At 61.6% G+C, this 25,866-nt stretch overlaps 2 protein-coding genes across 8 annotated transcripts in view; one reads left to right on the forward strand and one right to left on the reverse strand.

Annotated features, from left to right (window-relative positions):
• Nucleotides 1-17,439, forward strand: part of CRTC1 (CREB regulated transcription coactivator 1) — an 85,376-nt gene extending 67,937 nt beyond the window's left edge. The window contains exons 10-16 of one of the 7 annotated variants that reach the window (XM_088839208.1): nt 1,636-1,769; nt 3,935-4,087; nt 4,196-4,246; nt 6,267-6,371; nt 10,020-10,106; nt 10,634-10,814; nt 12,128-17,438. In XM_088839208.1, coding sequence (XP_088695334.1) covers nt 1,636-1,769; nt 3,935-4,087; nt 4,196-4,246; nt 6,267-6,371; nt 10,020-10,106; nt 10,634-10,814; nt 12,128-12,339 — 923 coding nt within the window. In that variant the 3' untranslated portion in view covers nt 12,340-17,438. The other 6 variants (XM_055428752.2, XM_088839209.1, XM_088839205.1 and 3 more) reach the window with 6 other exon arrangements.
• Nucleotides 17,440-17,863: 424 nt separating this feature from the next.
• On the reverse strand, nt 17,864-25,537 carry COMP (cartilage oligomeric matrix protein). The gene is made up of 19 exons (XM_055428749.2): nt 25,314-25,537; nt 24,982-25,067; nt 24,530-24,581; nt 23,961-24,130; nt 23,129-23,266; nt 22,779-22,853; nt 22,534-22,692; nt 22,342-22,446; nt 22,148-22,255; nt 21,784-21,943; nt 21,144-21,262; nt 20,898-20,950; nt 20,620-20,801; nt 20,234-20,412; nt 20,065-20,113; nt 19,720-19,916; nt 18,827-18,999; nt 18,083-18,222; nt 17,864-17,999 (listed from the first exon to the last, which is right to left on the reverse strand). Exons 1-19 carry the CDS (start codon nt 25,390-25,392, stop codon nt 17,953-17,955), a joined length of 2,271 nt encoding a protein of 756 aa, XP_055284724.1. The 5' UTR covers nt 25,393-25,537; the 3' UTR covers nt 17,864-17,952.
• Nucleotides 25,538-25,866: the final 329 nt, after the last annotated feature.

Consider the following 25,866-nt stretch of genomic DNA (forward strand, 5'->3'; position numbering starts at 1 on the left):
CCCTGGCATCTGCCTCTCGTGCTTATCAGCTCCCGACATCCACTCCTGCTGTGGGCGGCAGGCATCCCTTGGCCTGCTGGATGAGTGGAGCGCTGGATGCTCAGAGAAGACAAGGGAGCCACGCAGGGTCCTGACTCCAGAGTGCCCTCAGCGGGCGTCTTCCAGACGCCATCCGCCTAGGCCTCTGTTGACGGCTCCCTTGACTTTGCTGGGTTTGCAGCAGCCTGATTCTGGGCCCAGGGTCTGTGTGGAAACTGGCCCCAGGTGCTTTGCTGCAATGTCAGCCCCCGCCCCCCACCTCGGTGTCCAGCTGAGTGGAGCCGCCAGGGCATCTGAGGGAGAAGTGCAGGCGTGACTGGGCTCGCCCTGCACCGATGACACAGCCCCAGCGAACAGCTGCCTCGGGGTGGAGGGCAGGCTGCCTGTCATCTCCCTTCCGGAGTGTGTGTGGGCTGTACCCTCGTCCACCCTTGAACCCGCCACCTCATCCACTGGAATAGAGTTGATCTGGTGCCCTCCGCAGGCTGGGCCCAGCTCCCCTGGTGAGTCAGGCAACTTCACCTGGCCTTGACCGCAAGCCAGACTCTCTTCCAAGCCTGCTCAGCACCTCACTGGGGCCTCACGGTGAACTGGGAGGGACAAGGAAACTGAGTCTGGGGGCATCAGGCCAGGCCCCCAGGGCACCCCTCCTGCTCCCAGCATCAGGGGCCTGTGCTTTCCTGGCACTGTACCCCAAGATCAGCCAGCAGGCCCCAACTGCTGCCACGCTGAACCTGAACTCGCTTGACTCCTTCACAGCAGATACATCCAGGGATCAGCTTGCTGGGGGAGGGGTTCAGGGGGAGGGAAGGGAGGGGCAACCTGGAACGCTCCAGCAGGAAGAAGATAAAGTAACTGAGTTGCTAGTTCGGTCACTCTAGTTGGGTTGGTGCTGCAGTGTGACAAGTGCATGGGAGGTGGGGGAGAAGGTTGTGGATGTGCCCTTTGCGGGGAGGGGCCGAGAGGGGAGCAGGCTTACGGAGCAGTCCTGGGGAGGGACGAGGGTTCACGGAGTGAGGGTGAGGAGAACGATGAGGTTCAGGAAGAAACTGCAGCATCAGGCAAGACCGACTTGGTTTTGGAGCTAATCAAACGCAAGCTATTAGGCAAAAAGAAAAGAGGGGATTCCAGCATGGCTGCCTCTGGGGCTCAGGTGCTATTTCTGCCCCTCAGCTCCCCCTCTATCCCTCACACAACTCTGAACCTCCCTTCCTGGAATTCCATCAAAAGCCCCTGGGCAGGGTCTCGTTTGGCCAGCTTGGCCATGTGTCCATCCGGGAGCCAGTCGTGTGATAGCTCAGAGGTGGGGAAGTGCCAGTGGGCTGGGCCTACGGGACACGCCCCTCCTGGGGGGATGACAGGATCACTGGGGAGCATGTTGGCCAGCACTGGAGGTGGGAGCCCCTGCAGCACTGGGGGACCCTCAGGTCAGGGTATTGGGGCCTCAGAGGGGGCGTCCCGGGTTTGGCGATCAGGATGCGCCTACTGGTACGTATCTGAATGAATGGACTATGCTCGGCAGTGACCCTCCGTGTGTGCGTGCCTCCTGCCCTGAACCCAGTGGCTGGCGTCACACCCCCCCTCCCTACCTTTCAGGGATGAGCACACCTGGCTCCTCACCGCAGCACCGGCCGGCCGGCGTCAGCCCACTGTCGCTGAGCACAGAGGCAAGGCGGCAGCAGGCCCCGCAGGTGCCGCCCACCCTGTCCCCGTTGTCGCCCATCACTCAGGTGCGAGGGCTCAGTGGGGCAGGGGAGGGGGCCCGACTGCCTCTCTGGGAGGCCTCATGCTCCTTCCAGGGAGCAGAATTCTAAAAATCCCCCTAACATTTTTTGTTTGTTTTTTTGTGGTCAAATTCTCAAAGACATGGGGAATGCAGAAATCAAGTGGCCTGGAGTCCCCGGGTCCATCTCGGCTGATAGACTGTGCCCGTGTGACTGGCCATTCTTCACTATGTTAGTCTCTTTAGGATCTCATTGGCATTTCCCAACTCTCACAATATTTAGAGAGTCTTTTTCTGTTAAAAAAAGAAAACCTGGTAAAATACTTCACCAGGTTTCCTTCATCTGCTTCTTTGGTGGATCGTGTCTAGGAATTGGTCCATTTCATCAAGGTTGTTCCCCATGCTGGCTCACAGCTGTTCATAGGCAGTGTCTGTATGTTAAGTCACTCAGTCATGTCCGACTCTTTGTGATCCCATGGACGGCAGCCCACCAGGCTCCTCTGTCTGTGGGATTCTCCAGGGAAGAATACTAGAGTGGGGTGCCATTTCCCTTCCCCAGGGGATTTTCCTGACCCAGGGATTGAACCCTTATCTCTTGAGTCTCCTGCGATGGTAGGAGGATTCTTTACTTACTAGCACCACTTGGGAAGCCCATTTGTAGGCAGTGTGTGTGAAAGTCGCTCAGTCATGTGTGACTCTGGGACCCCATGGGACTATACAGTCAATGGAATTCTCCAGGCCAGAATACTGGGGTAGGTAGCCTATCCCTTTGCCAGCTGATCTTCCAGTTGCAGGAATCAAACCGGAGTCTCCTGCATTACAGTTGGATTCTTTATCAACTGAGCTATCAGGGAAGCCCACTCCTTCGTAATCCTTTTAATTTCTTTAAAGTAACATTCCTCCTTTCGTTTCTGATTGCTGCAGTTGGAAGCAGTTGGAATCTTACCTTTTTTACTTAGTCCAGGCTCCTGGAATACGTTAGGAAGTATTCGCTCCTCATCTGTTTTTTTGAAGAGTTTGAGAAGCATCGATGTTACTTCTTGGAATATTTGGTAGAATTCAGTGTAGGTGCTGCAGTCTCGACGGATCTGCATTAGAAAGTTTGTGGTGCCTGATCAGACTTCTTCCTTGATACCAATCTTCTCAGACTTCCTTTTCCAGATTCTTGGGTCCGTTTTGGTAGTTTGTGCGTTCAGAGGGATTTGTCCATGCTGACTGTTTTTCAGTACTTAGTAGATAATGTGTTGGTTTTTTTTTTTTAACATGACCTTGATGGTCTTATCCACCTATGATGAAATTTAACAATAGTTCTTCTATTAATACATCTTCCCATGCCTGGCCTGGGCCCTGTTGCCCCACCAGGTTAAGAACCTCTTATCCAGTTCTTGTTCAGATCAGGAGCCAGAGCCATGGATGGTTGCTGATGGCACCGTCTTCAGTTTCTCCATCTGGGGAACCCCGTCCTCTTCTCCCTTCCCTGCCGCGCCCCACCCATGAGGCCTGCCTTCTTTCAGAAACGTCTCTCTGTTCACAAACTGCCTACCGGCTAGTGAGAGGCCACACTTTCTGCTTAGTGTTTATACCGTGTAGTTCCCGGACACTTCCAGTCTCCTTCAGAAGGTAGGAACTCTTGCCTGCTTGAGGAACTGTCCGTGTAAGTGGATGAGTGTTGAAAACTTCTCTGTGGTTATTTTCCTCTTTCCAACTCTTAAAGAGAGCCCAGAACTGGTCATGGCCCAGTGACCACGCCAGTGCCTTCCTCACCATTCTCCCCTTGGCTGCAGGTGGCAAGAGGGGGTTCCTTCCCCTTACAGGACTCCACAGGGGCCTGGTGCTGGCTCTCCACTGAGCTCCCAGAGTGTACACCCGGTGCCTGCTTACAGCGGGGAAGCTCCAGCTCAAAGGGGCAGAGGAGAGGATTCTGTCTGCAGATGTGGAAAGTGGTGCCCCCTGTTGGCATGCGGGGAGAAAACCTCGCTGGGGGCAGGCCCACAGAGCTGCAGCCCCGTCCTCCGTGGGCCTTGGGGGAGGCCTGCCCGCTTAGCCTTTGCTGCCCAGTCCAGGGTTGGGACACCCTTTGGCCTGTCCATCACTTCACTGCCACACGCACCAGGCCGTGGGGGCCCCCACCTCTGAGCGTGCCTCCTGCCTGACACCCTCCTCTCCCTCCAGGCCGTGGCCATGGACGCCCTGTCTCTGGAGCAGCAGCTGCCCTACGCCTTCTTCACCCAGGCGGGCTCTCAGCAGCCGCCACCGCCCCAGCCTCAGCCCCCGCCGCCCCCTCCGCCGGCCTCCCAGCAGCAGCCGCCCCCGCAGCCCCCGCAGGTGCCTGTGGGCCTCCCCCAGGGCGGCTCCCTGATGCCGAGCGCCAGCCTGACACGGGGGCCCCAGCTGCCCCCACTTGCGGTCACGGTACCGTCCTCTCTCCCCCAGTCCCCCCCAGAGAACGCGGGCCAGCCACCGATGGGGATCGACATTGCCTCGGTAAGCGCGGGAAGGGGCCTGGCTTGGGGCAGGAGGGCTTGTGCAGGAGGAACCTGAGGGCTGGGGGGAGCCTGCAGAGGGGAGCATCAGGGCTCCTGGGTTTATCTGCAGCCACTTCAAGCCTCTACTTTGAGGCCACCTTGGCCAGGGGTCAGAGCAGAGGCAAACGCTGTCTGGGGCCAGGGGCTCAATGGGGAATTCTGCCTGAAATCCTCAAGCCAAGTTTGTCCTCCCCACAGAGATGGGGAAACTGATTCATGAGCAGCGTCAGGTGCCCCAGGCTTCACGCAGCATGGGCCACCCTGTGTCCCTCTCCCATGGGCCTGGATGCCCCCCTCAGCCCCTCCCACCCAAGGCTTCCTCGGAGGCAGGGAGCACACAGAGCTTTCAGGGGCTGGGAACAGACTTCCGGGAGCAAGAGTGACGGAGACGTCTTGGGAGGAATAGAAGGGGTGAAACCGGTCCTGTGGTTCTTACAGCACAGTGCCCTGGGCCCAAGGCCTGCAGCTCAGACTGTGGGACCCCCTTGCCTGGGATCAGGCTCAGGGTAACAAATGCTAGCTTTGGGGGCGGTTTGACAGCACCTGCAAACCTTCCTATCTGTTCAGACTTTCATCCAGGTTGTCCTGGTGGGAAGGGAGTGGTCACAGCTACCTTTGGCCACATTCAGAAAAACTGACACATTCTGGGGGCCCAGCCAGCCCTCCCTGCTCTCTTGGCCCAAGGCCACCAGCCCCAGGGTACATGTCATCAGAACACCATGTGTTCTGTAAAGAACAAGCCCTCCTGAGCTGGAAAGGGCCAGCAGGTCCCCCAACAGGTGGAGGAGGCTCACACCTCCAAGCCGGTCTGATCCCTCAGAGGGCAGAGCTCAGGGGTCCCTGGGACGGGACTGCACCCAAACCTTGCCTCTGGCAGAGACACAGCAGTTACGGGGGTGGCGCTGACAGTGAAGCTGCCTGGGGCACCCAGCCCCAAGACAACCTGTGGTGGCAGAACCTTGCGGTGGAGCTGGAGGGACAGCGGAGGCATGGGGCATCCAAGCCAAGCTCTCGGGTCAGGACCCTGTGGTGGGGTGACCCACCCACTGCCCCATGGAAGTGCTGGCTCGCTCAGTGCTCGGGCTCCAGGCGTCTCCTCTGTGAGCTTTTGCACACCCGGTCAAGTGAGGAGAGTGTCCCTCCGTCATTTTCATCTTCCCTACCCCGAGAAGACCTGAGCTGGTCACTGCCAAGTGACCATGCTATGTCTTGGAACACTCAGACCCTGCTACGTGAGCCCCCTGCCCTACCTGGGCTCAGGCCGTGGAAGAAATGAAGGAGACGTACTTAGGGGGTCCTGAGCCGGCCAGCTGGGTCTCATTATACAGCAGGCTCAGAGAGGTCAAGCAGCTTGCCGAGAGACACACAGCAGGGCTGCCCTGGGCGGGACCAGAGCAGGGACTAGATTCAAGTCCTGGCATAGTGGCTCTTGGCCCTCAGGGGTCTGGTGAGATGCCAAGACCCTTTGTCATTCAAGTGAAGAGGTGACTGCCCTTTAGAAGTCTGTGCATAACTCAGAGTGCCGGCCCCAAGCAACATGGGTGATGGCTGACCGCCGGGCACCAGGACCCCTGCTCTGCACCCAATCCTGCCATCGCGCGAGGCCTTCTCACTCGCCCGGAGCCTTCCCTGCCCGCGTGTGTGTGTTGGTGTGTGCACGACTGTGTGCATGTGTGTGTGGATACTGGTGTGCCTTCGTGTGAGTGCTCTACACCCATTGAGTAGAGGCCAACCCTCTGCCAGGGCAGCTCTGTGAGGCTGGGTTCTGGGCTCTGACCACGTGCTCCTGCCCCTCCCAGACTCGGGTTCGGAGGCTGGGCCCCTTTACGGCTCAGGGCTCAGGTGCACTCCTGCAGATGCCCGGGGATTCTGCTTGCCTGAGGGGTGGGGGCCTCGCCAGGCGGCTGGGCCAGGAGCGGCCAGTCCCGCGAGGCCAGGCCCGGGGCCCTGCGAGCGTCCTGACCTGTCTGTCATCGCAGGCACCGGCTCTGCAGCAGTACCGCACTAGCGCCGGCTCCCCAGCCAACCAGTCTCCCACCTCGCCCGTCTCCAATCAAGGCTTCTCCCCCGGGAGCTCCCCGCAAGTAAGGGACGCCGCCCCCCCCGACTCCCCCATGGCTGGCGCCCCCCTGTGCAGTGGCCCAGCATCCGTGCCTCCCGTCCCACTCCACCCCATCTCGTTCATGCCATCGGGATGGGGACTGGTGGGGCGCAGCCACCCTACACAGTGGCCAGGGAGAAGGCACCGTCCCCCCGGAGCTGTTGCATCCCCACAGCACCTCTGGAGTCCGTGCTGAGCCCCAACTCAGGGTGGAGGGCTCCCCATTCACACCAGTGACGTCGGTGCCGGCTTCACCCCAGCATGCGGCTCGGAGCAGGCTTCCAGCAGCCTGTGCTCCGTCCCTGCCCACATCTGCCCCCGAGACCTCGTGCTTCCAGGCTTCTGCAGATGGAGGGGTGCTCCCCGCGCTTTGGGGAACAGCCGAGTGACAGCCAGCCTGTGCAGGGACGCTGCTCCTCAGCGCCCTCCACCCCTTGTGAAGGTGTGTCTCTCACCTCCAGGCCTCCAGCCTGGGAAGCTTCTCTGAGTGGCCTGGCAGCCCGTCCAAGGTCCTCGTCCTCTTCGCATGGGTGAAGAGCCCAAGGCTCACCCTCGACAGCAGGCAGCGCTAGAGTGTGTCCGTCACATTCAGGTCTCCCTTCATACGAGGCAGCGCAGGGGACCCAGGCCCCTGACACACACACACAGACACACACACAGCACAGGTCCCTGATCCCTCACACACACACACACACACAGAGGTTCCCTGACACACACACACACAGAGCACAGGTTCCCAATCCCTGACACACAGACGCACACACACAGGTCCCTGATCCCTGACACACACACGCACACACACACAGCACAGGTTCCCAATCCCTGATACACACACAGGTTCCCTGGCACACATACAGACAGAGACACACACACACACAGAGCACAGGTTCCCTGGCACACATACAGACAGGCACGCACACAGGTTCCTGATCCCTGACACACATACACACACAGGTCCCCGATCCCTGACACACACAGTTTCCCTGGCACACAGCACAGGTTCCTGATCCCTGACACACACACACACACAGAGGCTCCCTGACATACGCACAGCACAGGTCCCCAGTGTCACATGCACACACACCCTTTGCAGGTTCCTCAGAATCCCCTTTGGTGTTGCTCCCCCTTTGGCTGCATTCTGTCCAGAACCTTCTGTTGGAGAAGGGGTTCCCGAAAAGCTGACGTCTGGGCCCAAAGTTTCTTGCCATAGCAGTGAAGCTTTCCCAGGACCCTGCCACCCCATCCCCAAATGTCACCAAGTCGAGAGACTTCAGGAGTCACTGCAGCGCCCAAGTCCCTGACGTCTCATCCTCAGCCAGGGCTTTCCTTCCTGGGTAGAGCGGAAGGAGTGTTCCTTCAGGCAGGGCCGTGGGGGCGTGCCCCGCTCTCCCCATCTCCCAGGCTCTCAGTGCACCCCGAGCCAGGCCCTGCATGTCAGGACAGTGGCCTTCCCCTCAGGGGGACCTGAGGCTGTTCTCGAGGCTCACTGACCCAAGAGGGCTTCTCGCTCCACCACCCACGGCAGCCAGGGGCTGGAACTCTGCCCTAGCTCTGCAGAAGACAGGAAAGGCGCGGTGAACTCAGGGCGCGCTGAGGGTCAGCCTGGTGTCCATGCGCTCCCCGTCCGTCCTGTGGGCTCTGCGTGCTTGCATCTGGTCTTGTCACATGATGCTGGAGGGCTGTGGGAATGCGAGACGCTGCTCCAGGCAGGATAAGCCACAGGCGGGCAGCCTGCTTGGGCTGGTCTCTGAGTAACGGCCCTTTTCATGTGTGAGGAAGGACAGGAAGGTTACAGTGGAGCGATCTCTCTTGGGAGAGGTTCGCCTGAACCAGAGTGGTCCATCCTGAGCAGAGAGCATGTTGCTGTCTCATCAAGCCCATGTCTGTGTCCGTTTGTCTGTTCATCCATTGTGCGCCGGCAGGGGAAGAAGGCTGCTCAGATGTGAAGTTGGCCCTGGGAGGCCCTTCAGCCCCAGTGAGGGACTCTGTTGGGGGCAAACCATGGCAGAAGGCAGATGGGGCTTCCCACTGAAGCTGGATCTCAGAGGACGCGTTCATCAGCCCCCTGGGCCCGGGTCAGCCCCCGCCTTCCCGGCCCAGCCAGCGTCTCCCCTGGAGGCATGAGGCAGCCAGCTTGCCACACCTGCCCTCGCTTGGATGTCTTATCTGTCTAGCTGCTGCCGGAACCTGAGGCAGCTGGGATTGGGCCCTTTCTGTTCCCTCCCTGCTTCCATCTGAGCAGACCTTTCTGGCAGACCCTCATGGCAGCTTTACAAGAGCAGCTGGGGTCTCCTGTGTGTGCGCTGGGGCTCTCTTGGGCCACAAGGTCATGGGCGCAGGGTCAGGTGCCCTGGAGAGACGTGCCCCCGGCCTCAGCTGAGGTTGTCACCTGCCTCCTTCAGCAGCCTCGCTGCCCCCTTTTCCAGACTTGAAGCTGGTGATTTCTAGGGCAGATGTGGCCTTTTCTCCCTCCTTACTCCTTTAGTGCTTTTAACTCTTCCGTGGTGTTTCAGTGGCGTGTCCATCCCCAGGAGCCGCTCCGCCTTCCGAGTGGCTGACTGTCCCTTTTCTGTGGTCAGCCCACTACATACTCAGAGTGGCTGCTGGTTTTGTGACCAACTCTTCTTTGCGGTGGAGGCCTGAGAGTCAAGCTTTGGCAGTTGTCGGAGAACATGGGGACCTTTCTAGAACAGGGCGCTCCAAGGGAGGAGGTCCAGGGTCTGTGGTCTGTGAAGACTCTGACCTGGATGTGCGCTGGGCTGGGGACTTGCTTCCCCAGGTCTGTTGCCTGTGCTGTGAGCTGGCCACGCACACAGCTCCGCCTCTGCTCCCTTCTGCGTCCTGCCAGACTCCCTCCTGCCATCTTGCTGGCAGCATCTCAGGAGTGGGCAGGAGCTCCCTGCTTCTTTTTCTGGCATCTCCACTGCCTCTGAGGATCCCCAGCTCCCTGCTCCTTTCCCAGCAGCCCCATCACTCTGCCCCAGCTGGCGTTGGGCAAACAGGAGTGGGACTTTCTGCCCCCTCAGCCATGGGGGCCGGGCCTTCTGTGTGCCTGTCTTGTCCTGCTCTGTGAAGCCTTCCTGCCCACATGTGTGGCCTGCCTCCTGTCCCATGTCTCCCAAGTCTGACAAGGTACTCATCGCATCCTGGACATCCAGAGACCCTCCCGCCCTGCCCCAATCACACACTTTCCTCTGGGCCGTCACCTAGGGTTCCTGGTCCCTGTGGCCCCTTGTCTTCCATCTAACGAAAATGGGCTCACAGAGAGGAGATGGGATGGAACTTTGAGGGAAGCCGGGGTGCAGAGGCCCTTCAGGATCAGGTGGTGGAAAGGAGCAATCGTCCTGAGGTTAGGCGTGCACCCCTCCATCACAGGGGGTCATGGGCTTTCCCGGGAGCCCTGAGATGGACGGGGTCGGCTTCTCACATTCTGAGCATCTTCCAGGAGGTTCCAGAGGTCCCCCCTTTCTCCCAGCCCAGACCAGTGGTGAGGCCCTGGGGAAGGGTCTGGGCACACACCCCCACCCCCACGGCGGCCTCAGCCCCGCCTGGTTGGGGAGCTCGGACGACTGGTTGGGGGCCCTGCCTGGTTGGGGGCCCTGACGACAGTGGGCCTCTCTTCTGTCTGCAGCACTCCTCCACCCTGGGCAGCGTGTTTGGGGACTCGTTCTATGAGCAGCAGATGGCGGCCAGGCAGGCCAATGCTTTGTCTCACCAGGTGAGCGGGCGCCCGCCGCAGACACTCGCCAGACCCGCTCCCTGGGCTGCGGCGGCCCCGGCCCTGGAGGGGGTGGCTTGGCCTGGCCCCCTGCGTCTGCACCATTCCCGAAGAACGAGGCCACCCCCAGAGGGGACAGGCGGTGGACACTGGCAGGGACGGGCAGTGACTGTCATAGCAGTGCACTGGTGTGGGCCCTGCACATGGGTTTGCTGGGAGCTTCACTGGCTTTGCGTGGACCCCGGGATGGAGGGGGTATAGGTGTGGGAAGGGTGGGCTGCTACCCAGAGCCGCTGACTCACTTCACCAACCATCCATCCATCCATCTCCACACACTTGGACGGGGCCGTGTGCTGGCCAGCCCAGGCAGGTTCATAGATGGGGAGACCCCAGGGCAGGGCGACTCGTGCTTGGCAGCCCCCAGCATGGGTGTGCTGGGAGTTCCATAGGGTGGGAGGGCCTGGCGGTCACAGGCAGAGCGGCCAGCGTGCAGGGAGCTGGCTCACACCCCCGTGCTTCCTCTCCAGCTGGAGCAGTTCAACATGATGGAGAATGCCATCAGCTCCAGTAGCCTGTACAGCCCAGGTTCGACGCTCAACTACTCCCAGGCAGCCATGATGGGCCTGACGGGCAGCCCTGGGAGCCTGCCGGACACGCAGCAGCTCGGCTACCCCAGCCACAGCAGCATCCCCAACATCATCCTCACAGGTGAGGCCACCCATCAGGGCATCTTTGGTATGGGTCTTAACATCAGTGTCCCCGTGGGAGCCTAGGAGGAGACAGAGTCCCTGCCTCGGGGCAGACCCACAGAGGCCAGAACTCCCCTTCTTGACTCACTGCTGGGCTTATAGGATACAGGCTAGGGGTACACATACTGAACCCTGGACTAGGTGTCCAGTGTCCTGGACTCAGAGTATGAACAGGACAGAACTACTCACTCATCTCGCCCTTCACCCCCTTGCCCAGGCACGTGAGCCCCATTAGCTGAGCACGCTTAGTGGGTTTGTCCTGTGCAGCTGACAGACACATAAGAGGTCACACATGCCGTGTTGGGCGTCCCCAAGCAGTCTGAGCACAGTGCCCAGGCACGCGCATGCACACACACAGTGCCCACACACACACAGTGCCCGGGCACGCGCATGTGTGCGCACACACACGCGCGCGCATGTACACACACACACACACACACACACACACACATCTTCACCCAGCCATGTTCAGACCTTCCAGTTTTCTCTCCCCACCCTTTGTCATGCCCCTAAAGGTTCTAGGTATTATCAAAGAAGAAGCAGTTTCCTCATAAGCCAGGGCCGTCATAGGGTTGAGGATGAGACCCTTTCTGCAGTCCTGCTGGCATCTCTAGGATGGGAGGGTTCTCTCTCCAGAGCCCCCCACAGCCTGGACTAGACCCAGGGCCACCTGCCTGGACCCAGGGTCTGCAGGAGATACTCTTGGGTGCAGAAGCCTTGGCCTTGGAGGTTGTATGAGAAGGATCAGGCCTCTGTGATTGTCCAGTAGCCCAGAAAGACCAGAACTTACATGTCCCATTTCCCAGAGTGGGAAACGGAGGTCCATGATCTCACAAGAGCCCAGGTTTGAACCTGGGTCTCTGCAGGGAAACCTGGACTTCCCTCCAGCCCACAGCCAAGTCCCTGATGTACGCAGGGCAGACTGCCTGGCAGAGTCGGAGAGGCCCCCTGCTCCCTTCAGGTCACGCTGAAGTTTGTGTCACAAACCTCATCCCAGGGCTTCCTGGCCTCGACACCCTGACATGTGGGCTGGCACCACCCTGTGCACTGTGGGGTGCTGGGCAGCATCCCTGGCCTCCACCCCGACTCCAGTAGCATTCCCTCCAGTAGCGACAACTAAAACTGTCCCCAGACACTGCAAATGTCCTTTGCGGCACAGACCGCTCAGGTGAGCTTCCTGGTGCGGCCTGAACATCGGCGGGTTCTGGAGGTGCAGTGGGGATGCCGGGGGCCAGGGCAAAGCTGAGCCTTTTGTGTGTACCCCCACCCCAGTGACAGGAGAGTCCCCTCCCAGCCTCTCTAAAGAACTGACCAGCACGCTGGCTGGGGTCGGTGATGTCAGCTTCGACTCTGACAACCAGTTCCCCCTGGACGAACTCAAGATTGACCCCCTGACCCTGGATGGACTGCACATGCTCAATGACCCTGATATGGTCCTGGCCGACCCGGCCACTGAGGACACCTTCCGGATGGACCGTCTGTGAGCGGGTTGCGCGGCACATGGCCGCCCAAGCCCCCGGCTCTGTCACCCCGCCGGCCAGTGGTCCCGACGGCATCGCCCCGAGCCTGGGGACAGCGGCGCTCCGTCCCTCGCAAACGGCCGAGCTTGTGATTCTGAGCTTGCAATGCCGCCAAGCGCCCCCCGCCCGCCCCCACCCGGTCGTCCACCTCCCGCGTGAGGCTGCGCGTCGTCGCCCCCGCGGACCCTCCCTGCTCTCATCCCCTGTAAGATGCGGAAAGCGTGCTGGGCAGGGCTGCCAGCCTCGGTGGGCACCATGCCCTGTGACGGTGGTGGGCTGAGGTGCATCTTGCGACTGTTGTCCAGCTCTCACTGCCTTCCTTTCTCCCTGGTCCCTCTACCTGCCCGTGCCCCCAGCCCTTGGATAGGTAGCGAGCCAGCCCCACCCTGCCAAAGGGAGAAAGTGCCAGAGAGAAGGGGGCGGACATGAAGCAAAATAAACACTATTTGGACTGCTGTCTTTTATATTTCTGTGCACACACAGAACGCTAGCATCCATCACACGGAGGTGGGATGCGAACGTGTGAACAGCATGGGAAGCAGCTAAGTCTCCTCCAGGGTCCCTGCCTCCCCCGCCCACCCCCCACCCTCCGGCCAGGCCCCGCTGCGGCCACCTGTGCTGTGAAACCCCCACCCCAGCCTGTCGGGGATGCACGTGGAGGCAGATGTTTCTGGGGGGGAATTGCCACTTGTTTCCATCTTCCTTTGTACTGTGGTCACTGTTAACTGTTATTTAAAGAATGGGGTGGGGAGGGGGTGGCCAGGGCAGTTTTTGTTGTGTTTCTTTTCGTTTGTTTCTTTCGGTTTGTATTTACATTTTGGTTGTGGATGAGTAACTGACCCCTTCAAGCCAATGCTTGCCTGAGAGCATGTTTTTTTTTTTTCACTCTAGAAATCCAACCTTATAATACTTGTGAGCTAACTGGAAGCAGCCTGCTGCCTGCCCAGGTCTGAGCTGCATCTCCTGTCTTTTTAGTATTGCTCCCTTATCCCGAACCAGAAGGACGTGAGGTTAGGCTGGACTGGGTGGACACTCTGGGGAAAGCTGGCAGCAGCGGCCAGAAGTGCCTCCCCTCCGGGCCCGTAACTGACTTCCGGGAAGGAGCCCTGGCTCGCATTAAGGGTCTCCTGAAGGTGCCAGCCAGGCCTCAGGGCGGGTCCGTCCCAGACCCCATGGCTGGCGGCAGCTGCGGCCCCTCTGCTCTGAGGCGCCCCAGAGACGAGCCTGTCCTCAGCAACCCCACCCCGAGAACCAGCCAACATTCATCCTCTCCCACCATTTCTTTGGTGGCCGCTCCTGGCAGGGCTGGCTTTGGAGGCAAAGAGCAGTGTGCGTTTCAGAGGCTGGTTTCCAGGTGCTTTTCAAAGTGCCTCAGGAGGCCCAGGGGACCATCTGTCGGACTCACTGGTGTGCCAGAGGCCGGCCGTCTGTCCTCCAGGCCCTGCGAGCGGGCAGCAGGGCAGGTTTCACATTCTGCTTTGCCCTGGAACTGCAACCTGTTTTGTTCCCTCCAACACCACATCTTGAGTTTTTACTTGTTCCTCTGCCTGCCAGCCGGGCTGGCCCCTCCTGCCTGGTGCATTTCCACCTCCATCAGGATCTCCGGAGTGCCCGCCTTGTGTCTGTGGGAGCCAGATCCTAGTGACAGTCCCTCTCTTGTTGCCCAGCTGGGCTGTTAGCACATAGCCAAGTGGCCAGGGGGCCACACCCACGGGGAGCCCCTAGTCCTTTGTCACTTGGCCTCCACCGCTGTTGTCTGGCTGGGGGACACGGTGTCAGTCCATCCAGGTCAGGGGCCTGTTCTCTTTGCATGGCGGGGGCTGGGGGAAGAGAATGGGGACTTTTTTTTAAGAAGACCTACATGTACATAGAAGGGTTTGATTACCATTAGACTTGTATGTAGAACTTTAAAAAAAAATGGCCTTAATAAAATTACAAACAACCTTCCTGGATGCAACTTTCAAACAAGGCACTGGGGACCCTGTGAGGGAACCCCGTCAGCTCACACTTCCCACCTGCCCAGCACTGGGTTCTTGGTGCAGGCTGGCAGGGCAGGAGGGGTGTCCAGCCCCTTGGCCCAATTCTCGCATCCCTTGGCCAGGAACACAGGTGACTGTATTAACGCAGCAGCCTTGGCCCATGAGGGGCGTGGGTGCAGAGGTTTCCTGAGGAGGGGACCCAGCCAGAAACCAGCGGCCAGGCATCCTCAAAGGAGTCACTGCCCTCTCCTAGCCCCGGGCAGGCCTCTGGGGGGGCGTCTACAACAGGGGATTTAGGATTTTTCTTGTATATTACTTCTCTACTAAGTATTCTTGAATTGCCAAGACTTTTAGAAACAGGACAGCTTAGGGGAATCAGCCCTTTGACTTGTGGTGTGAAAATGCTGTGATTTCAGGCGAGCTGTGCCATGAGGGCTGAGCCGGGGCCCCTGCGTCATGTCCATAGACCCGCCACCGCGTTCTCACTCGCCGCGGCTGAGCTCTCCTCATCTGTCCCTCGGGAGCATGCGCCATGCCTTGGTTTGCTCCCTGTCCTCTGAACCCCCAGGGTGGGGAGTGTGTCCCCCCATGAGGATGAGACCTGGGGTCAGCCTCTTTCTGTGCTCTCTAGAGAGGAGAGTTTATATCCCTGCCCCCGCCCCGCCCTTCAGCTTCACCCCTGCAGTGCCCAGGGTGGACTTGGGGGAGGAGAAGGCGGGCCTCTGGGGGTCACACCCCTGTCACAGGTGCCCTTGAGGAGGGGAGACAGCAGCACTGCCGGGGCAGCCTGTAGCGCCCCCCCTCCCACTTTCCCGGCTCACTGTGCTCCCACCAGCGCTCTCCTGGGCAAGGAGGCTGGGGGCCAGCCCGTGGAGGTAGCGGGCCCTGAGACCCTCAGTGGAAAGCTCAGGGTGTAGGTCATCTTTCAGCAAAATTTGGGGACCCACAGCCAGTAGTCCCCAGAAGCTGGCCAGGGTCCCTGCTGGGGGACCCTGACTGCATTGGGTCCAGCCCCCGCCCCCACTGTGGTCCACAGAGCTCCCTGGGACCAGGCCTGCAAGGCGGAAGGCAGGGGCAGGTGGGTGTGTGATGCAACCTCTGTGCTAACCTCTAGCCTCCCCACTGGCCTTCGGGCCACCTGCCTGCCTGGTGGGCGTGCGCAGGGGCTGGGAGCCCGGCTTGGGCACTTGGCTGGCTTTTGTGTGCTGCTGTCTGCTTGTGGATTGTGAGGCTTGAGGCAGGAGACTTGTGACATCATAGGTGTGTTGGGCCTGATTGCTTCAGGCGGCTGACCTCCAAGGAGGATGGCCGGCCAAGTGGGGCCATCACAAGACCCATGTGTCACATGGGGTGGGCAAGGATGGCTGTCCATCTGTCTGTCCATCAGATGCTGGTGAGACCCTTGCATGGAGGATGAGAGGTCCCGTGTCGTCAGTCTGTCCTGCCAGGGTAGCTGTCCGCTGTAGGGGCTGCATGCCGGGTGCAGGCTGGCTGCGGCCTGGTCACGGGAGATGGGGGAAGGTGTGAGGCCCATGGCGGGGCTGGGCAGGGCTCAGGCGGCGGGGACGGCTGCCCTCTGTCCCATGGCCGGAGCCTGAAGAGTCCCTGTGATCACTGCTCCTTGAGGGGCTTCTGTGGACCCAGAGACCTTCCGGGGGCTGAGTTCTCCTGGGATGCTACACTTCTCCCCAGATCTCCACACCTGGGCTGACCCTGAGCTAGTTCATAACCAGACATGCTGCCAATCTCCTGCCCCCACTCCGGATTCTTAGTTCCCGCATGTCCAAAGAAGGAGTCCCCACCCCAGGGTGTGGGCCGGGTGTGGTGAGGCCCGGTGAGATTGAGAGACCCTCCACCTCCCCTGCCCCCACCCCAGTCGTGACAAAATGGGAGCACCCCCCCACCCTCCCTGGGTTCTGAGGGAGCTGTGGTCAGAGGCCTCGGGGTGCCCTTGGTGTGGGGTTGGGGCACAGAGGTGCCAGGTCAAGGGTGCCTGGTGCTCTTGGGCGTGATGCTTCAGGTAAGGGGGCTGTGGCCGCCTGAGCCTGCACCCCCGCCACACGACCTGAAGAGCTGGGGGTGGGGACTGGGTGCCTCGCCTACCCCGGGAGGCCTGCCTGGGGTGAGTGGGCAGCCTGGTCTGTTTCTGCCCTGTTCATTCTCAGTGGACCCTGGGCCCCCACCCCTGGGGGTCTCATAGTGTATGACGGGTCCCTGGGACATTCCTTTGTCAGTTTGGCCTGAGCCAGCTCTTTCTGGTTTCCTTCAGCTTTTGGGGGTCCTGGCTGGTGGGGCTCAGACACCTCTCATAACCATGGGTGTGCCACAGGCACCTGGCCACAGACAAGAATTCTCCCCCAGCAGAGGCGGGGTGACCTGCATCCCCAGGCCTGGGCACTGGGGTACCTCTGAAGGCACCAGGGGGCGGGCAAGACTCTTGTGACCCAGGCCTCAGTTCCCTCTTGTCATTAGGAGCTCAGGTCCATGGGATCCAGGTCCCAGGCTCGTCCCACACAGGGTAGGAGGCAGGGGCTCGATGTCAGGAGCTGATTCCAGGCAGCTCCCTCCACCTTCTGCCCAACTGACCAGTGCCCAGCACCCTGTCCCCAGGAGCCAGACACATGGGTTGCCCTCCTCTCACAGGGTTGTGGAATCTGGGGGCAGTCGATGCCCAGCCTGTCATTTCTGACCTCCTGCCAACTGGGGAAAAGGGGACACAGCTGTGGCTCTTGCCACCAGACTTCGGGAGGGCGGGCTTTGGCAGCTGAGGTCCACTGACCCTGCCACGCCCTCCCCCTTCCAGGAGCTGGGCATACCACTGATATATGCAAAGCCTCCAGCCCGGCCCTGCCCCACCTGTGTCCTTCCCCCAGACTGGCTCTGCCCTCCCCAGCATGCACATTGTGTTGTAGATGTCCCGTGGGCCGCACGCGGGGGTGCCCACGGCGGGCGGGGCGGGCGCTCAGGGCGCACTCGGCCAGCCCTTGCCCGTCCTTTCTGGCCTGGACGCTATCGTCTTTGTACCTTTGCATCCTTTGTAACAAAACGTAATAAACATTCACTGTTTTCGTCTCTGCCTCCTCCCTTGTTTTCCTCGCCTCTTCTCCCGCCTCAGGGGTGAGATGAGGGTTTTGCAGGTGCGCCAGGTGGGAGTCGCCCAGAGACCACACACACAGGAACACGGACACCCAGGCCTGAGCCCCTCACACGCACCCTGCAGGATCCCAGGCCAGGTGCTCCAGGGGCGCGGAGGGGGCGAAGCAGCAGGCCTGGGGCCTGCAAATCAAGGCCCGACACTCCTAGTCAGGCTGCTAGGGCCCCAGCCAGTCAGCAGGGAGTCAGTGGCAGTCCCCACCCCCACTGCCTAAGTTTGGGGTCTCTGGGCCAGCCTCCCCTCAGAGACTCGACCCTACCATCTCCCCAAAGCAGAGACCACAGCCAGCCCCTCCGCCACACAGACACTTTATTTTGTCTTCCCTGAGCCCCTCTCATTCCCCCCCAGGCTGACTGCCTCCTGGGGCCTGGTGCCGATGACCTCCCACGGTGAGGGCAGCCGCGAGGGTGGCTGTCATCCAGTGGCGGGTCCCCAACCCCACCCCTAGGCCTGCAGCAGCCTCTGGGCCTCGTAGTCCTCGGGGATGGTGTCTGTGGAGAGAGGGTGAGTAGTGAAAGGCGGGTGAGGGTGGGGGATGCAGACTCCCCGCCTTCCCTGATGGGGGTCCTCTTACCGTTGCAGCGGTAGCGCAGGTTGGCCCAGATGATATTCTCCTGGGAGAAGCAGAAGACCCCCAGACGACCGCCCCGCATGGTCGTATCCAGGACCACGTTGCTGTCTGCCACCAGCTCTGGGCCCTCGTAGAATCGCACTCTGCAGGGGAGGAGGGAACTGTGACTTGGGGCCCTAGGCCAGGCCCTCCCCTCTCAGAGCGTCAGCACCCTGCTCAGTGAACTAGCTTCTCTTCTCTAGGAGAGGGGACTGTGTGTCTCCCTGACTGGGCCACACTCAGAGCAGAGGGGGCTCCTGATGTGAGCCTCAGTTCCCCTGTGTGACGATGGATGTGCAGGGCGCGCATACAGTAGACGCTAAACCCAGAGCCTGGACTTCCTGGCAGCGCAGAGTGGGGACTGGGAAACGGGGAGTGGGTGAGACCCCACCTTCTGCTATGTATGTGCAGCGTTCAGAACCCCCAGCCCTGGGTCCAGGCCGCCCAATCTGGCCCCGCCCTTCCTGAGTGCAGGCCCGCCCCTGTCCCGCCTCCCCTCTGGGCCCGCCCACTGAGCCGCTCTCTGAAAGACCTGAACCCTCCCCTGTCCTCGGAGGGGTATCATGCCCCAGGGCCAAACAGTTATTTCTGCCTGTATTATTCCCATTTTACAGGTAAGGGGACCAAGGCCCCCCGAAGCAACGCCCTCCCGCAAGAGCCAGGAGTGAGCGGGGACCCTGGGCTCCTTGGCCGAGTGCGGGTCCCCACCTGATGTAGCCCACTTGGGGCCGGTGCTGCAGGAACCAGCGGTAGGATGTCTTGTCCTTCCAGCCCACATTCCGGGGATCCTTCCACAGCAGCCGCACCTGGGACGGCGTGTCCCCCGTGTGCCACAGTGCATTCCGAAGCTGCTCCCCAGGGCCTGTGGAGGACTTCACGGCCTGCCACGTCCAGGAAGAGGGGAGTGGGGTCAGGGAGCATACAGGCCACCAAGGCCCCCAGACAGGCAAGGAGCTTTGAGTCATAGATGAGTGGTGGGGGTCCGTAGTATGCCTGGATGGGAGACCCCCAAGGAATCCTTGAGGGCCACATGGAGATTTACAGGTAGGTTGTAAGGGGCAGCAATGGTCGGTAGGATAAACTAGAGTCTAGAGGAAGTCACTTAGGGAATTTTAGGGTTTCAGTGAAATACTGGGGCCCGGGTGGCGCTAGTGGTTAAGAACCCGCCTGCAATGAAGGAGATGCAAGAGATGGGGGTTCCATCCCTGGGTCTGGAAGATCCCCTGGAGGAGGGCATGGCGCCCCACTCCAGTGTTCTTGCCTGGAGAATCCTATGGACGGAGGAGCCTGGCGGGCTAGAGTCCATGGGGTTGCAAAGAGTCCGGACACGACTGAGCACATCCGTTCTATTCTAGGGGGTCTGCAGGAGGATTTGGAACCTGAGAGAAAGCTTAGGGCTCTGCGAGAGGGTTGGGTGCCCACAGGAAGACTAGGGCATCCTGGGGGAATGTTTGCGGGCCTGTGGGAAGAACTAGGAGGACCTCGGTAGAAAGACTTTGAGGTCCGTAGGATAATGCCGGGACCGTAAGGCGCGTGGATCTGTGGAAGGGTCGGGCCCCAGAGAAGGCACTGAAACGGACAGCTCAGGAAAGGACCCGCACCTTGAGCTGGATGCCGGGTTCTGCCACCGCGCGGAAGGGGCTCGCCTGCCAGTACGTCTGCTCCATTTGCTTCCACATGACCACGTAGAAGCTGGAGCTGTCCTGGTAGCCGAAGATGAACCCGGCGTAGTCGTCATCTGTGGCGGTGTTCACGTGGAACGTGCCTTCGAAATCCACGCCATTGAAGGCCGTGTAACCTGGGGAGACGAAGGCCTACCGGCATCCGGACCCGTCCCCGAACCTGCCCCTTCGGGGTTCGGAACGCCCAAGCCCAGAGTCCAGACCACCTGAGTCCAGGCCCGGCCCTGTCCCACCTCTCCTCCGGCCCCGCCCCCCGCGTCTCACCCACAGCCAGGCCTGGGTCGCTGTTCATCGTCTGCACGATCTCCATACCCTGGTGAGGTTCAAAGGAAGAAGGGTGTCAGGCCAGAAGGACTGGGCTTCCCGCCCCCAGTCTAGGACCCGCCGTGGTGGTCCTGGGCCCTCCCACTTCCCGCCTAGTCCCCGCCCCCACCTGGTTGAGCACCACCCAGTTAGGGTCAATCTGCGCGTCGCCCTCAGGGTCCAGCACGACCGTCTGGAAGGCCCGGAAGTCGGTGAGTGTGACCTCAGCGTTCTCCGGACACACATCGATCTTGTCTACCACCTTGTCCGCATCAAAGTCGCCCTGGCACGCGTCGCCCACGCCGTCCCCTGAGAGGAGGTGGGAGCCCCCCCCGCCCCCCCGCAATGACAGAATGAGCTCCAGGCCCCGCCCCAGGCCTGGCCATGCCCATGCAAGCTACTGGCCCTGCCCAAGCCACGCCTCTAGCTCGGCTCACAAGTGCCACTGCCCCCACCATGCCCACCCAGACCTCACCCTGGCCCCATCCCCACCACAGGCCCTGCATCCGGCCTTACGGTCCACGTCCTTCTGGCCCGGGTTGGGCACTAGGCGGCAGTTGTCCCTACTGTCGGGGACCCCATCATTGTCGTCATCGTCGTCGCAAGCGTCACCCTGGCCATCGTGGTCTGAGTCCTGCTGGGCACTGTTGGGCACTGTGGGGCAGTTGTCCCTCGAGTCCTGGTGCCCATCCCCATCCCTAGAGTGGGTGGAGCAGGGACAATGAGACCCCAGAAAGCCGGGTCATGCACTGCCCACCCTGGGTCCCCACCTCAGTCCCGGATGGCCTGCTTACTGGTCTTGGTCGCTGTCACAAGCATCTCCCACGAAGTCGTGGTCCACATCCCTCTGGGGGCCAGAGTACAGACGTTCATAATCAGGGCAGAAGAATTCAGAACCCTCCCCTCCACCCCCAGTTCCAGAGCCAAGATCTTCCTGAGCCCAAGCAACACCAAGTTGTTCAGACTGGGCTGGAGTCTTGTTAACCAGCCTGGGACTCACCCTGGGGGTCTGACCCAGCTGGCGTCTGGCCTCCACTCACCTGGTCCGCGTTGCTCTTCTGAGGACAGTTGTCACAGGCATCTCCTACACCATCACCATCAGTGTCCTTCTGATCTGAGTTGGGCACCCTGGGGCAGTTGTCTACAGGATTGCGGATCCCTGCGAGGAGAGGAACAGAACCGGATCCGCAGATGGGGACGGGGCCAGGCTGACTTCAGCAGAGCAGGTGCAGACCTGGGGTTAGCTTGGGACAGAGTCCCCACTCCACCTTTGGCTCCCAATAACTACAAAGTTAAACCAAGTATTCGTGCCCAGCCCCCTAGAGACTCCAGGAATGGAGCGGGGAAGGGACTGGCTCAGTGTCTGCGCCACCTTCAGTCTCTGCCCGGCTGCAAAAACGGTGCCTCTTCCATGGGGCGCTGTCCCCCGTGCTCACGGCTCTCTCCTCTTTCCCCTGCAGCATCTAACGCAGGGTCCCCCCTTCCCTCCTCCAAAAGGTCTCTCTTCCCCTCTGCCTCCCAGCTTGCATTTCTGCCCGCGGAGCAGGGTCAGCGGATCCTGGCGCCCTAGGCGAGTTTGCCAGCTCCGGCTTCCAGAAGAGGCCGAGCCCCGCCTCCAGCCAAACCCCACCCCTTGGTGCCCGCCCTTCCCTCCCCTCTCCTCCCCTGCCCAGAACTTACGGTCGCCGTCTATGTCGTCGTCGCAGGCGTCGCCTCGGCCGTCCTTATCTGTGTCCTTCTGGTCGTCGTTCTTCTGGGACCGACAGTTGTCGCAAGCATCGCCCCACTTGTCGCCATCCGTATTTCGCTGGTCTGGGTTCCGCACGAGCGGGCAGTTGTCCTAGAGGAGAGGGCCGGTTAGGGGATAGGCAGTCCTAGAGAGTCAGAAGTCACTCCCCAGACTGTCCAGCTCCGAGGCCCCGCCTCCTCTGCGTGGAACCCCTCCCAGTCCTTTGGGACCCCCGAGATCGGCCTTTCAGGCCACACCCGTCACCCGGAGACACGCCCCCACCCGGTCTCGCCCAGGCCCCCACTTTTGCCCCACCTTTTCATTGACGACGCCGTCCCCGTCGGCGTCCGGGTCGCAGGCGTCACCGATGCCGTCGCGGTCCACATCCTCCTGCCCTGAGTTGGGCACCGTCACGCAGTTGTCCTAGGGGTGGGCGCGGCGGACATCAGGGGCGTGGCCAGTAGCCCCGCCCGCCCTCTACCAGGCCACGCCCTCCACACCGCCCCCACCTTTCTGCACTGGCGCTCAGAGCAGCGTAGCTTCTCGTCCGGAAAGCCGTCCAAGTCTGTGTCGCGGCCGCAGAGGAGCCCATTGCCAGCCCAGCCGACGGCGCACTGCGGGTGGGGTAGTAAGTGGGTGCTCTGGCGTGGCCCTACGCCCGCACCCTCATCCCATTCCACTCCTGGCCCGCTCGCACTCACCACGCAAGATCGCGACCCATCACGCTCCAGGACGCAGTCGGCCTTCTCGTGGCACGGGCTGGGCGTGCCGTCAGGGCAGAAGCGCTGTGGCCGCCGACGGCAGCCTGATGCCTGGTCGCCCACGAAGCCGGGCTGGCACGGGCCGCACTGGAAGGAGCCCTGAGCCCGGGCCACAGGAGGTCAGCCCCCGCCGCTTCCGCCCCACCCTCCATCTCTCAATCCTTCCTTCTCCTCCCAGGCCTTACCACGGTATTGACGCACACAGAGTTGGGGACGCAGTTGTGCTGCCCGGTCTCACACTCGTTAATGTCCGTACAAACCTGGGTGGGAGGGAGCGCACTGGTCAACGCTCCCAGACAGATACCCCCAGACCTCCCACCCGATTCACGAATCCTCTGAATCCTACCTCTTCCCTACATCTTACCTCCAGTCCCGACCATCCCTTATGGGAAACCTTTAACTTCCTCTTTCCCAGACTCCTGTCCCCATCCGTTGCCCTTGGAGCCAAGCAGGCTTCGAGGCTGGAGTTTACTTAACAAAATGCCCCTCACCCCAAAATGCTCCTCCTGGCTCTCCAACCCCCAACGGCCCTCACCTGCTTGTTGGCCTTGGCGAAGGCCAGCCCCACGCCCTCGTGGGTGGGGCCGCTGAACCCCGGTGGGCAAGCCTCGCAGCGGAAGCCTGGACTGGTATTGATGCAGCGGACGCGAGGGAAGCAAGGATGGGCGGTGCACTGGAGGAGGAAGTGCCCGGGAGGATCAGAGGATGAGGAGCTGGGCCTCCCCGAAAGAGGCGCCTTAGGGCTTACTGGACTTGTAAAGTTCGAGGGCCATCAGCTAGCTATGGAGGGAGGGGGTGCCATGTGGGGCAGAGGCTATTGTCCCAGAGGTCACACACGGCTTTGCCTTGATGTGGGAAAGGGCAAGACCAGGTGAAGAGAAGGGCCTGCCTGGAGTGGGGCTGTTTCTGGGACCCGGTGGGCTGGATGTTCATGGACGGGGGAAGAAATTTTGAGGGCGGGCGTCCCCAGCGGAGGGGGGAAGTGGTCGTCGGGGCGTGCGTGCCCGTCGGTGAGGAGGTTGCCGGGGCGGGGGGGCCCCGGTGGTGGAAGGGTCGCTGGGGTCGGCGACCCCAGGCGGTGGTGAGTGGGGTCGTTGAGGGGGCCCACTCCCGGCGGTAGGGGAGTGGTCGGGGCGGAGGTCACTGGCTACGGAAGACGTCGTCAGGGTGGGCGTCCCAGGTGGAGAGGGGCGTGGTTGGGGTGACTGTGCCCCGGCGGTGGGGACTTCGTCTGGATGTGCGCCCCCGGAGGTGAGGGGGTCCTCTCCCGGAGCACCCCCAGCGGACGAGGAGGTCGTCGGGGCGGGGCGGTGGGGAGTTGTGGGGCAAGGGTTGGGGGTTCGTCGGGGCGGTGGTGGCAGACTCACCTCGTTGACGTCGGCGCAGTGCGAGCCGTTGCCCGTGAAACCTTCGGGGCAGGGTCCGCAGCGCGCGCCGCTGGCTGTCTCGGTACAAGCCACTCCGGGGAAGCAGAAGCCGGGCGAACACTGGCTGAGCGGCCGTACTGTCAGTCTGGGGGTTCGCGCGGGTTGCATCCCTGCAGGGAGTGCGGCGCGAGTGGTTAAGGCCACGCCCAGGGGTGGAGCCTATCGAGACAGAGCTCCCATCCAGGCAAGATCCTGGCTGTTCTGCGACTCCGCCCGGTACTGAGTGTTCCGCTCTCCAGGTCTGTGGATGTGTGCGCCTGACCGTTTTTCTTCGCTTCTCCCTCCGCGACTCCACCTCCCAGCGTCTCTCTCAGGGTTTCTGGCTCTTTTGGGGGCCTCCCCCCCACAGTCTCTGTCTCTCCTTCTGACCCTCCCGCTCCATCTCTCATCCAGTCTCTCCATCTCTGGCAGCCTCCGTCTTCTTCTGTCTCTGTTGCTGGGTCTGTTTCTGTCTCCCATCTCTTCCCGCTCCCCGGCCACCCCGTCTCCGGCGCCCCGGCTGCGCTCACCGCACGCGTCACACTCCATCACGGTGTTTTTCAGGAACGTAATCTCCTTGACCTTTGGTGCAAGGGAAATGATCTGTGGTCAGCGGGGTTCCATCTTTCTGCTGCCCCGCCGGCCTCCCCTCTTCCTCTCTCAGAGTCCCTCCCCAAGGAACCACCGTCGCGGACCCTCTCCCCACGGACTCCCTACCCCCAGATCCCTACTCTCCCAGCCCCTTCTCCTCCTTCCCCCCTCTCGGATCCGTACCCTCTTCCGTAGAATGCCGCAGCCCTGGGACCCTCCCCTCCCCTCGCTCTTCCTTTCCAGAACCCCGGGCCCTCTTCACCTCCATCAGGACCAACTTCTCCGGTCGCTTCCCACTCCCCCAGCCTCCCCTGCCTCCGAGACCCACTTCCCCTCTTCCAAGTCTCTGTCTCCCCCCCTGCACCCCTGACCCCCCAGCCCCGGCCGGCACCTGCTGCCGCAGTAGGTCCCGGACGTCCTGCAGGGCCGCGTTGGTCTCCTGGAGTTCGCGCAGCATCTGCGGGCCCAGGTCCCCACCTGCGCTAACAGGGGGCGCTGGTGGGGCGTCGGGGACCGGCGACCCCCATCACCACTCCTCACCCGCCGCCGCAGGGGTCCCTGACGCCCACCCCATTGCTTGAGCTTCTGCCCCACTGCCTGCTGTCTTCACCCGGCACGCCCCGGTGAACTTTCCCCGAGCCTCAAGGAGCCGCGACCCGGGCCTCCCGGGAGTCCTGGCCCTCTGGGGGGTCAGAGGCACGGCGTGGGGGAGGAGCGGCTTACCCAGCGGCATCTGCCCCTGGCCTGATGCGCCGAGGGCAGCCAGCGTGAGCAAGAGAACGCGGGCGGCGGCGAGAACCATGACGGCGGCGGGGAGCTGGACGGCGGCTCGCTCTCTGCCGCCCACGAGGGCCGAGCGGCCTATTTATCCCCGCGGCGCGGCCGGCCCGGGGGACGGCCCACCGCGGCCCTGCCCAGCGTCCAGCCACAAGGTAAACAGACGGCGCTGGCCCCCACGTTCAAGGCTCCGCCCAGCGCTGCTGAACCCGGATCGGGCGAGGAAACTGAGTCCGCGCGGGGCTCGGGCTGAGGTTCGTGGGGCGGGGAATCAGTCAGGACCGCCCTCCAGCCCTCTCATTCACTTGTTTGAGAGACGGCTGCGTGCCAAGCCTCCAGCATAGCTGGAAACGAAGCGAGCCCCATAGCGGCTCCCCTCAGCTCACACTTGGGGAAACTGAGTCAAGAGTGGCTTACGGTTAGGAGTTAGCTCCTCCCCCAACCCCTTTCTGGTCTTTCCTCTCTGCGGTTCTCGGGCTGATGAGTAGGTGGTGGTGAC

Source organism: Moschus berezovskii, chromosome 8, assembly GCF_049115385.1.
Source record: "Moschus berezovskii isolate FMDL1 chromosome 8, NW_MosBer_1.0, whole genome shotgun sequence".
In the NCBI taxonomy this organism is placed as follows: Eukaryota; Metazoa; Chordata; class Mammalia; order Artiodactyla; family Moschidae; genus Moschus; species Moschus berezovskii.

Excerpts from the sequence above, each read along its gene's own strand:
- COMP (XM_055428749.2), bottom strand. The coding sequence starts at position 25,392 with ATGGTTCTCGCCGCCGCCCGCGTTCTCTTGCTCACGCTGGCTGCCCTC. Across the intron at positions 21,263-21,783 it reads CGACGACATAGACGGCGACC|GGATCCGCAATCCTGTAGAC; the intron begins GTAAGTTCTGGG and ends CTCTCCTCGCAG. Across the intron at positions 20,114-20,233 it reads ACTGGGTGGTGCTCAACCAG|GGTATGGAGATCGTGCAGAC; the intron begins GTGGGGGCGGGG and ends GAACCTCACCAG.